At 42.3% G+C, this 12,486-nt stretch overlaps 1 protein-coding gene across 4 annotated transcripts in view; it reads right to left on the minus strand.

Moving 5' to 3' along the window:
• Positions 1–62: 62 nt before the first annotated feature.
• The window catches only part of LOC121574164 (tyrosine-protein kinase Fer), a 45,624-nt gene continuing 33,200 nt past the window's right edge, over positions 63–12,486 (minus strand). For all 4 annotated transcript variants that reach the window (XM_041886811.2, XM_041886808.2, XM_041886809.2 and 1 more), the window contains 3 exons: positions 6,843–6,997; positions 4,856–4,978; positions 63–3,127 (listed from right to left, as the gene is read on the minus strand). In XM_041886811.2, the coding sequence (XP_041742745.2) occupies positions 2,991–3,127; positions 4,856–4,978; positions 6,843–6,997 (415 nt within the window). In that variant the 3' untranslated portion in view covers positions 63–2,990. The remainder of the gene's footprint in view (positions 3,128–4,855; positions 4,979–6,842; positions 6,998–12,486) is intronic.

A 12,486-nucleotide genomic window follows, 5' to 3' on the forward strand; every position in this document is an offset into this window, starting at 1 on the left:
AGATGTTCATTAATTTCTCCACCTTCCCAAATCAAAGTGTCAAACAGAAATAACACGTGATGTTGAATTCAAAGAGCCAAAAGAGATTTTATTGCAAGTACACAGTATAAACATTGAGGTTTAGACATTGACTGGACATACCATGGTCATCAAGGTTGTGAAAGCTAACAAGGGGGCATATACAGGCGTTCCTTTCCAGGTGTGTAACGGCGAACACATTTAAGGACATTTTTCAATTACAACCACACTAGCTAGTTTTTATTTACTCTAATATGGGCTAAGTATAACAATTTGATAATCATTTTAAATCCAGTGCATTGTCCACTTGTTACTTTAGATATGGTCTTTCTTAATAGGGAAGGATATGTTGGGCTAAACACTAGTTGACACAACAGTACTATTGTGCCTTGTCAGTGTCTTTTTAACATGGCCAAAAGTGCAATCAAAATATATAAGGTCTCTTGTGGCAATAAATATCCCAGCTCTTTAAATTAGTCTGACGCATATAATCAAATAACAATATACTTTAGGAAAAGAAAGAGCTCAGTAATGCACATACCTTCGAATGCTGTAAAGTTGGCCTTGGGAGTACATACCAGAATGCTAACGTTAATGCAGCACAAGACATTCACATTGAATTGTGAAGCTTAAATATACTTTCACTCAAAAAATAAATGAGTAACAAAATGAAAGACAACTTCATTCAACACAAGTGTAATGTATTGACCAGTAATGTAGAGCAGATTTTAACTACTCATGGGGAAATCTAGACTTGGTACAAGAAGAATACAAATTAAAAAACAAATTAAACCATAGAACAAATTCTATAAAAACAAATGCAAATATTTTAATACAAAATGCTAAGGATACTATTTAAGTGTCTCAAATAAATAAGAGAGTTACTGAAAAAGGTGTATGCCTTTCAAATGTGTTTAAACAGATATCTTATTTGTGCTCATCAACCAGTAGTTAAGATGTAAGCACCCTTCGCCTATTCATTTTTCTTACTAGGTTGTCTGGAATGCTAAAAAAAACAATTCAGGAGGTAATTTGACGAGAAATGAATGAACAACTGTTACACCAGTCTACAAACCAAAGGCAGTGTCTCAAATGACACCCTATTCACCATATAGTGTACTACCTTTTGCATATTAGTGCACTATATGTGGAGTTGGGTGTCATTTGTGACACAGAAAGATGAGGATACAGCATAGGTGAGCAGGAGACATTGTATAAAGGATAGGAAAGAGGAGTTTTCCAAAAATCATTTATACATATACTAAAAATGTACAAACAATCATGACGATACAGACAATGTTTTCTTTATAGAATACATCATTGGAAGAAACACTTCCAATAGAGATACACACATAAAACGTGATCTACATTTGCATAAAAAAGTATTTACAAAATACAGGAGGAGGAATGTTTCATTTTAAAGTTTGGAAGACAAGAGTTCCATCATTCTAATAGGAGTGAAACTCATGAATGGATGTGATGTGTTACTTCACAGAAGATGCTTTTGAAGACACGCTTGGGCTGTCAACACAAATGGCAAGAAGGAGCTTGGTTTACATAGAAACAACATGGCACCCTCAGAGAAATGACATCATACAGGAGTGGCTGGAATAGCGAATACACTATATTAGGGGCAGGAGAATTACCTTGCCAGGACAACTGTAGACCAGGCATAGACTAGGCCCCAGAGTCTCTCCTGGTCATGTCACATGGTCAGATACAACTCCTGGCCCTAAGTATACTTCATGAAAACAAGTTCACTGTTCATTTCTGAATGCATGTCTATCAACGATGTACAACAGTAGTTTTATTAAAAAATTGGAAGTAAAAAATATAAAAAATGAATGCATGAAAACTGGAGCTCCTTACAACTCTCGGAGCTATGTAAAAGTGGACAAAATGCTACATTCACATTTCACGTCAGATAGAACAGTTATGATCATTTTCAAATTATGAGTGTTGAGCTTGTAACAACTGACAGAGACCAAAACGTAGAAAATAGCCAGCAATCTGGAGGGTCTAAAACATTGAATAATTCAAAGTAAAATTATATTAATTATAAATAAACAGCCTTATTGCAATATTTCTACATTACAAAGCCCAAATAATTATAGGAAAAGGGTGTCACAAATTGCACTTATCCTTGTATGTTAAACTCAAAAGGTTTTCTCGATTAAATGGTGGGCGTGAAGAGAAAACTTTACGAGATCTTTGGACAGAAATGATTTGCAGATCTCAACTCAAACTGTCACATCACAATAAGACTTTACAGGAAGAAGAAAATACTTACTGCTGAATGTCGAAAAGTCAAGCTTGAGACAAAAACAGGACACTATACCCTTAGGTATAAATTGTTACGTCCTTGGGTAGGAACTGCTGGTAAAGAGAACAGGTTCTCAAACACAATCTGTCTCTGAAGACTGAAATGAGCTACAGAGTGCATCTACACATTAGTATTTTACACAGAGCACAAGACTCCTTTGCATTTTCAAGTAATCATATTACTCATGTAACCTTAAAAGGCCCAAACTCAGGGCCCTAAAAAAACCTAGAAACGTTGACATTTCTCATTATCGTGGCTATGCCCGAGTGATGCCCAATAGCAAAAACTACAGAAGTCATATGTGCAATGGAGCATGATCGATTGTATCTATTGTACACATGTTTGCGTGGTTTTGTCTCAAAACACCTTTAGTTGCAGAAATAAAAGAACACCAGGTAAAAAATAAAAATAATACTGTCATATTTTGACAATGATCCAAGCTAAGCAGAGATATCTCTCCTTGATAATGGCTCAAAACAGTTGCCTAGGCAAATAACACAGTGATTTTTGTGACAAAGTATACACCGTGAGTACAATCACAAAAAGTAGCATCAAGGCTGTAACGTTCTGTGGTGTTTCTCTCGGGTTGTAATGGGGTGATCCCCTGGACGTGATGACATGACCTGGTCCACCTTCCCCTACCAGGTTGCTATTTCTTCTTGATCGAGGCCAGTTCTTTCTGAAGGTCGGCGAACTTCGGCCGGTTTTCAGGTTTGTACTCCCAGCACTTCTGCATGACTTTGTAAATCTCCTCAGGGCACTTTGTTGGACAGGACATTCTGTAATCTAAGATGGGGGGAGACAGACACAGAGGGAAACTTTAATTGAATTTCCTAGGATTGATCGAGGCATGGTAATCAGGGATATACGTTTAGAGAACAAATTACCACCCAATGCAGTTCTCTTCATGACTTCTTGAAGTTCAAGTAATTGTCTCTAAAGGGCCAACTCCAATGCAAAAGAACAGACAGACGACCCCATTAAAGTATTCCTTTGAGTTCTCTCATTTTCGTTCAGTTTTATACCAAATCATTACCGTTTATTCATTCTTAAAGAGCGTTACCAGTCAGAAATGCCTTCAGCAGACCTCTACATGGCCAGAAGTATGTGGACACCTGCTCGTCGAACATCTCATTCCAAAATCATGGGCATTAATATGGAATTGATCCCCCCTTTGCTGCTATATTCTGGGAAGGCTTTCCACTAGATGTTGGAACATTGCTGCGGGGACTTGCTTCCATTCAGCCACAACAACATTAGTGAGGTCAGGCACTGATGTTGGGCGATTAGGCCTGGCTCGCAGTCGGCGTTCCAATTCATCCCAAAGGTGTTTGGTGGGGTTGAGGTCAGTGCTTTGTGCAGGCCAGTCAAGTTCTTCCACACCAATCTCGACAAACCATTTCTGTATGGACCTCGCTTTGTGCATGGGGGCATTGTCATGCTGAAACAGGAAAGGGCCTTCCCCAAACTGTGGCCACAAAGTCGGAAGCACAGAATCGTCTAGAATGTCATTGTATGCTGTAGCGTTAAGATTTCCCTTCACTGGAACTAAGGGGCCTAGCCCAAACCATGAAAAAACAGCCCCAGACCATTATTACTCCTCCACCAGACTTTACAGTTGGCACTATGCATTGGGGTAGGTTGCGTTCTCCTGGCATCCGCCAAACCCAGATTCGTCTGTCGGACCGCCAGATGGTGAAGTGTGATTCACCACTCCAGAGAACGTGTTTCCACTGCTCCAGAGTCCAATGGCGGCAAGCTTTACACCACTCCAGCCGACGCTTGGCGATCTTAGGCTTGTGTGCGACTGCTCGGCCATGGAAACCCATTTCATGAAGCTCCCGACGAACAGTTCTTGTGCTGACGTTGCTTCCAGAGGCAGTTTGGAACTCGGTAGTGAGTGTTGCAACCGAGGACAGAGGATTTTTACGCGCTAGGCGATCCCGTTCTGTGAGCTTGTGTGGCCTACCAATTTGTGGCTGAGCCGTTGTTGCTCCTAGACGTTTCCACTTCACAATAACAGCACTTACAGTTGACCGGGGCAGCTCTAGCAGGGCAGAAATTTGACGAACTGACTTGTTGGAAAGGTGAGCTCTTCAAAACAGGCCATTCGACTGCCAATGTTTGTCTATGGAGATTGCATGGCTGTGTGCTCGATTTTATACACCGGTCAGCAACGGGTGTGGCTGAAATAGCCGAATCCACTCATTTTAAGGGGGGGGCACATACTTTTGACAATGTAGTGTATGTGCAGTCTTATATAATTAGCAACTCCCTCACAACAGGAAAAATCGTAAGGCACAATCTGTTGATGACTTAAGAATTATCTTGTCAAGAGGTAAACAAAAATAAGAAAAGAAGCTCTTAAAATACTGGAGAACAGACACCTCTGTCTACTGACATGACAATAAGCAGAGGAGTTGGCTAAAGCACAAACAGATCCAGCTACCAGGCTAATAGAGACATGCTGGCAGATCAACACAACACTGAACCCTTGGAGGGATGTCTTCTTACCTTTCTCCACTTGCTCTCTGGCCTGCTGGTTGGTCATCCCAGGGTAAGGACACACTCCTAGACTAAACGTTTCCCATAGGAGGATGCCATAACTCCACACGTCACTCTCTGAGCTGTATCTCCCTGGAATAACGACCAAACACAACCACACTGTCTCAGCCATCAAGTATTGAAGAAGAAATGCTGTGAAATGCTAGGGATGCTGTGTCATCAAGAAGAATTTATCAAACTATCCTACCTCCTGCAGAGCTACAATCATATACTCCTAAAAGAACATCGCTATTGAGAGTTTTTTCTACAGTAATTGCTCTTTGCTGGGTTAGGCCTATGTTGCTGTTAACCTATACAGTGAGGGAAAAAAGTATTTGATCCCCTGCTGATTTTGTACGTTTGCCCACATGATCAGTCTATAATTTTAATGGTAGGTTTATTTGAACAGTGAGAGACAGAATAACAACAACAAAATCCAGAAAAACACGTCAAAAATGTTATGAAATTGATTTGCATTTTAATGAGGGAAATAAGTATTTGACCCCTCTGCAAAACATGATTTAGTACTTGGTGGCAAAACCCTTGTTGGCAATCACAGAGGTCAGACGTTTCTTGTAGTTGGCCACCAGGTTTGCACACATCTCAGGAGGGATTTTGTCCCACTCCTCTTTGCAGATATTCTCCAAGTCATTAAGGTTTCGAGGCTGACGTTTGGCAACTCGAACCTTCAGCTCCCTCCACAGATTTTCTATGGGATTAAGGTCTGGAGACTGGCTAGGCCACTCCAGGACCTTAATGTGCTTCTTCTTGAGCCACTCCTTTTGTTGCCTTGGCCGTGTGTTTTGGGTCATTGTCATGCTGGAACACCCATCCACGACCCATTTTCAATGCCCTGGCTGAGGAAAGGATGTTCTCACCCAAGATTTGACGGTACATGGCCCCGTCCATCGTCCCTTTGATGCGGTGAAGTTGTCCTGTCCCCTTAGCAGAAAAACAGCTCCAAAGCATAATGTTTCCACCTCCATGTTTGACGGTGGGGATGGTGTTCTTGGGGTCATAGGCAGCATTCCTCCTCCTCCAAACACGGCGAGTTGAGTTGATGCCAAAGAGCTCGATTTTGGTCATCTGACCATAACACTTTCACCCAGTTCTCCTTTGAATCATTCAGATGTTCATTGGCAAACTTCAGACGGGCCTGTATATGTGCTTTCTTGAGCAGGGGGACCTTGCAGGCGCTGCAGGATTTCAGTCCTTCACGGCGTAGTGTGTTACCAATTGTTTTCTTGGTGACTATGGTCCCAGCTGCCTTGAGATCATTGACAAGATCCTCCCGTGTAGTTCTGGGCTGATTCCTCACCGTTCTCATGATCATTGCAACTCCACGAGGTGAGATCTTGCATGGAGCCCCAGGCCGAGGGAGATTGACAGTTATTTAGTGTTTCTTCCATTTGCGAATAATCGCACCAACTGTTGTCACCTTCTCACCAAGATGCTTGGCGATGGTCTTGTAGCCCATTCCAGCCAATCTTGTCCCTGACATCCTTGGAGAGCTCTTTGGTCTTGGCCATGGTGGAGAGTTTGGAATCTGATTGATTGATTGCTTCTGTGGACAGGTGTCTTTTATAGAGGTAACAAACTGAGATTAGGAGCACTCCCTTTAAGAGTGTGCTCCTAATCTCAGCTCGTTACCTGTATAAAAGACACCTGGGAGCCAGAAATCTTTCTGATTGAGAGGGGGTCAAATACTTATTTCCCTCATTAAAATGCAAATCAATTTATAACATTTTTGACATGCGTTTTTCTAGATTTTTTTGTTGTTATTCTGTCTCTCACTGTTCAAATAAACCTACCATTAAAATTATAGACGGATCATTTCTTTGTAAGTGGGCAAATGCACAAAATAAGCAGGGGATCAAATACTTTTTTCCCCCTCACTGTAAATCTATTTGGAGGTTTGATAAAGAAATTGGTGAAAAAGAAAGGCCTTCCAGTTTACCATAATTCAAAGCCTCTGGAGCCGTCCACTTGATAGGGATCTGTTTGAGGCCAGACGATGAGTAGATCCCATCGTCCTCTTGCCTTGACATCCCAAAGTCGCTGATCTTCAGCAGGTTGCTCTCTCCCACCAGACAGTTCCTGGCCGCCAGATCCCTGAGGGAGACGGACGGGGGGAGGGATAATAATATCACTTTACTTCCACTCTCCCTCCATCCTCCTCAGATGGAGGAATAATCCACTACATGACCAAAAGTATGTGGACACCTGCTCGTTGAACATCTCATTCCAAAATCATGGGCATTAATATGGAGTTGCCCCCCTCCCCCCCTCCTCTTTGCTGCTGTAACAGCCTCCAGTCTTCTAGGAAGGCTTTCCACTAGATGTTGGAACATTGCTGCGGGGACTTGATTCCATTCAGCCACAAGAGCATTAGTGAGGTCAGGCACCGATGTTGGGTGATTAGGCCTGGCTCGCAGTAGGCGTTTCAGCACTCAGCGGTCCCGTTCTGTAAGCTTGTGTGGCTTACCACTTCGCGGCTGAGCCGTTGTTGCTCCTAGATGTTTCCACTTCACAATAACAGCACTTACAGTTGACCGGGGCAGCTCTAGCAGGGCAGAAATATGACGAACTGACTTGTTGGAAAGGTGGCATCCTATGATGGTGCCATGTTGAAAGTCACTGAGCTCTTCAGTAAGGCCATTCTACTGCCAATGTTTACCTATGGCGATTGCATGGCTGTGTGCTCGATTTTATACACCTGTCAGCAAAGGGTGTGGCTGAAATAAACAAATCCACTAATTTGAAGGGGAGTCCACACACTTTTGTATACAGTTGAAGTCGGAAGTTTACATACACTACCGGTCAAAAGTTTTAGAACACCTACTCATTCAAGGGTTTTTCTTAATTTTTATTATTTTCTACTTTGTAGAATAATAGTGAAGACATCAAAACCATGAAATAACACATGGAATTATGTAGTAACCAAAAAAGTGTTAAACAAATCAAAATATATTTTATATTTGAGATTCTTCAAATAGCCACCTTTTGCCTTGATGACAGCTTTGCACACTCTTGGCATTCTCTCAACCAGCTTCATGAGGTAGTCACCTGGAATGCATTTCAATTAACAGGTGTGCCTTGTTAAAAGTTAATTTGTGGAATTTCTTTCCTTCTTAATGCGTTTAAGCCAATCAGTTGTGTTGTGACAAGGTAGGGGGGTATACAGAAGATAGCACTATTTGGTAAAAGACCAAGTCCATATTATGGCAAGTACAGCTCAAATAAGCAAAGAGAAATGACAGTCCATCATTACTTTAAGACATGAAGGTCAGTCAATCCGGAAAAAGTTTATTCAAGTGCAGTCGCAAAAACCATCAAGCGCTATGATGAAACTGGCTCTCATGAGGACCGCCACAGGAAAGGAAGACCCAGAGTTACCTCTACTGCAGAGGATAAGTTCATTAGAGTTACCAGCCTCAGAAATTGCAGCCCAAATAAATGCTTCACAGAGTTCAAGTAACAGACACATCTCAACATCAACTGTTCAGAGGGGACTGTGTGAATCAGGCCTTCATGGTCGAATTGCTGCAAAGAAACCACTACTAAAGGACACCAATAAGAAGAAGAGACTTGCTTGGGCCAAGAAACACGAACAATGGACATTAGACCGGTGGAAATTTGTCCTTTGGTCTGGAGTCCAAATTGGAGATTTTTGGTTCCAACCGCTGTGTCTTTGTGAGACGTGGTGTGGGTGAACGGATGATCTCCGCATGTGTAGTTCCCACCGTAAGGCATGGAGGAGGAGGTGTTATGGTGTGGGGGTGCTTTGCTGGTGACACTGTGATTTATTTAGAATTCAAGGCACACTTAACCAGCATGGCTACCACAGCGTTCTGCAGCGATACGCCATCCCATCTGGTTTGGGCTTAGTGGGACTATTATTTGTTTTTCAACAGGACAACGACCCAAATCACATCCAGGCTGTGTAAGGGCTATTTTACCAAGCAGGAGAGTGATGTAGTGCTGCATCAGATGACCTGGCCTCCACAATCCCCCGACCTCAACCCAATTGTGATGGTTTGGGATGAGTTGGACCGCAGAGTGAAGGAAAAGCAGCCAACAAGTGCTCAGCATATGTGGGAACTCCTTCAAGACTGTTGGAAAAGCATTCCAGGTAAGCTGGTTGAGAGAATGCCAAGAGTGTGCAAAGCTGTCATCAAGGCAAAGGGTGGCTATTTGAAAAATCTCAAATATACTTTTTTGGTTACTACATGATTCCATATGTGTTATTTCATAGTTTTGATGTCTTCACTATTATTCTACAATGTAGAAAATAGTAAAAATAAAGAAAAACCCTTGAATGAGTAGGTGTCCTAAAACTTTTGACAAGTAGTGTACACTTAGGTTGGAGTCATTAAAACTCGTTTTTCAACCACTCCACAAATTTCTTGTTAACAAACTATAGTTTTGGCAAGTCGGTTAGGACATCGACTTTGTGCATGATACAAGTAATTTTTCCAACAATTGTTTACAGACAGATTATTTCACTTATAATTCACTGTATCACAATTCCAGTGGGTCAGAAGTTTACATACACTAAGTTGACTGTGCCTTTAAACAGCTTGGAAAATTCCAGAAAATGATGTCATGGCTTTAGAAGCTTCTGATAGGCTAATTGACATCATTTGAGTCAATTGGAGGTGTACCTGTGGATGTATTTCAAGGCCTAAAGATTAACGTACTTTGGTGCGAAAAATGCAAATCAATCCCAGAACAACCGCAAAGGACCTTGTGAAGATGCTGGAGGAAACAGGTACAAAAGTATCTATATCCACAGTAAAACGATTCCTATATTGACATAACCTGAAAGGCCGCTCAGCAAGGAAGAAGCCACTGCTCCAAAACCGCCATAAAAAAGCTAGACTACGGTTTGCAACTGCACATGGGGACAAAGATCGTACTTTTTGGAGAAATGTCCTCTGGTCTGATGAAACAAAAATAGAACTGTTTGGCCATAGTTTGGAGGAAAAAGGGGGACGCTTACAAGCCGAAGAACACCATCCCAACCGTGAAGCACGGGGGTGGCAGCCTAATTTACATTTACATTTTAGTCATTTAGCAGACGCTCTTATCCAGAGCGACTTACAGTTAGTGAGTGCGTACATTTTGGTTTTCATACTGGTCCCCTGTGGGAATCGAACCCACAACCCTGGTGTTGCAAGCACCATGCTCTACCAACTGAGCTACACAGGACTCATGCAGTGGGGGTGCTTTGCTTAAGGATGGACTGGTGCACTTCACAAAATAGATGGCATTATGAGGAAGGAAAATTATGTGGATATATTGAAGCAACATCTCAAGATATCAGTCAGGAAGTTAAAGCTTGGTCGCAAATGGGTCTTCCAAATGGACAATGACCCCAAGCATACTTCCAAAGTTGGGGCAAAATGGCTTAAGGACAACAAAGTCAAGGTATTGGAGTGGCCATCACAAAGCCCTGACCTCAATCCTATAGAAAATGTGTGGGCAGAACTGAAAAAGCATGTGCGAGCAAGGAGGCCTACAAACCTGACTCAGTTACACCAGCTCTGTGAGGAGGAATGGGCCAAAATTCACCCAACTGATTGTGGGAAGCTTGTGGAAGGCTACCCGAAACGTTTGACCCAAGTTAAACAATTTAAAGGCAATGCTACCAAATACTAATTGAGTGTATGTAAACTTCTGGCCCACTGGGAATGTGATGAAATAAATAAAAGCTGAAATAAATAATTCTCTCTACTATTATTCTGACATTTCACATTCTTAAAATAAAGTGGTGATCCTAACTGACCTAAGACAGGGAATTTTTTACTAGGAGTAAATGTCAGGAATTGTGAAAAACTGAGTTTAAATGTATTTGGCTAAGGTGTATGTAAACTTCCGACTTCAACTGTATATAGTGTATCACTTTACTTCCACTCTCCCTCCATCCTCCTCAGATCATGGGGGTGCAGCAGAGCGGAATGAGAAGCCTGGATGGTACGGTGAAGTGTGGGTGTGACAAAGAGATGGGCTGTGATGGTTTCTAAATACAACAGCAAAACACATGACCACAGCACCTTCATGAGGGGCCTGTTGAGACTCTCAAAGTAGCTACATCCTGTCTGCCTATGATGGCAAACAGTAAGCCTTTGTTTGGATATGAACCAACAATCATGACCACAACCTAAATGGGTCCACAACGAGACCACAGCTCCCTGTTGTGACTGGACAGGATAATCTCTGCTGGCACAATCTAGCAGACCATGTGGGGATTGTTAATGACAGGCGTCGATCACAAACACACGTGCAATGCACACACACGCACACACACGCACACACACACACCTACCTATAAACACACACGCGTGCGCATAAAAATGTGAACACACACACAGACACAGGGTGTATTAGCTGGAGCTTAATCTCTACAGAACAAAATGAATGGATTTTGTGGTAGAGAGAGAAGAGAGAGACTGCTTCTGACAGAGGCTAGCCATATTGGCTGACAGGAATACTCATCATGGACATTAACATTTTCATATTAACAATATGCCATTAAATAAATGACTGAAATAGGAGGCAATCAGGACACCGAAAACAAACACGAGTTGTAACAGATGGGGAGCTCAACTACCACTGTCCATGTTAAGGTCACCATACGGTCTGTAATCTGATGATGTGAACATTTCTACTCTGCAGAGAGAAAAGTCATCCACCAGATTTGGTGGGCCCTGATGCAGGTGGCTGGGATGACCCTGTACAATGTGTGTTTTTGTGTGTGTGTGTACACTACAGGTATGTGTACACACATACCTGTAGCTCAATTGGTAGAGCATGGCGCTTGTAACGCCAGGGTAGTGGGTTCGCTCCCCGGGACCACCCATACGTAAAAATGTATGCACATGACTCTAAGTCGCTTTGGATAAAAGCGTCTACTAAATGGCATATTATTTATTATTATTATTATGTGTGTAAGTATGTGAAAGTGTGTGTGTGTGTACGCTCGTATATGCGTGGGTGCGACGTGCATGTGTACATGCTCGCAGGACAGATTGTGCCCTGCATCCCTCCCATTTCAATTTCATAGCCCTCATCTGCAGCCCCTCTGTGAGAAGGGGGCCTACAGCTACTCTGGTATTTTTCAAAGTGCTTCTCCTGTCATTTCTGCTGACTGCCGGCACCGAGCCACAGAGTTGGGCTAAATTAGGCTGTCACTCAGGGAGACTGGCCCCGGTGAGATAAGTAAGAGCAATGCACCGGAGATGATTTGATAGCCCCGCTGTGCTGTGAGAAATGTAAGACTGATTGCAGCAGCAGTAGCACCTCTCTCTCTCTTGCTGCGACTATCTGGCTTGCTGGAAATATTAGTTTTCACCTGAAAACACAATCTCAAATTGGTGTGTTACCATCAAAAGGTGACAGTGTTGTAAACTGCAGTAAAGCAGAGAGAGATCCATGTTGTCCTCTCACATATCTTACTTTAGGGGGCCTGGCATTATAGAGGGGAAGACATTTCATGGGGTTTAAATTCAGTTAGGTTTGAAAATGTAGTAGGCTTGCTGCTAGGTTAAGAATAGTTTCATGTATGAAGTTTTGTGTCATATTTAGAAGTAAAAATAAGA

This window comes from Coregonus clupeaformis, chromosome 9, assembly GCF_020615455.1.
Source record: "Coregonus clupeaformis isolate EN_2021a chromosome 9, ASM2061545v1, whole genome shotgun sequence".
NCBI classification, from domain to species: domain Eukaryota; kingdom Metazoa; phylum Chordata; class Actinopteri; order Salmoniformes; family Salmonidae; genus Coregonus; species Coregonus clupeaformis.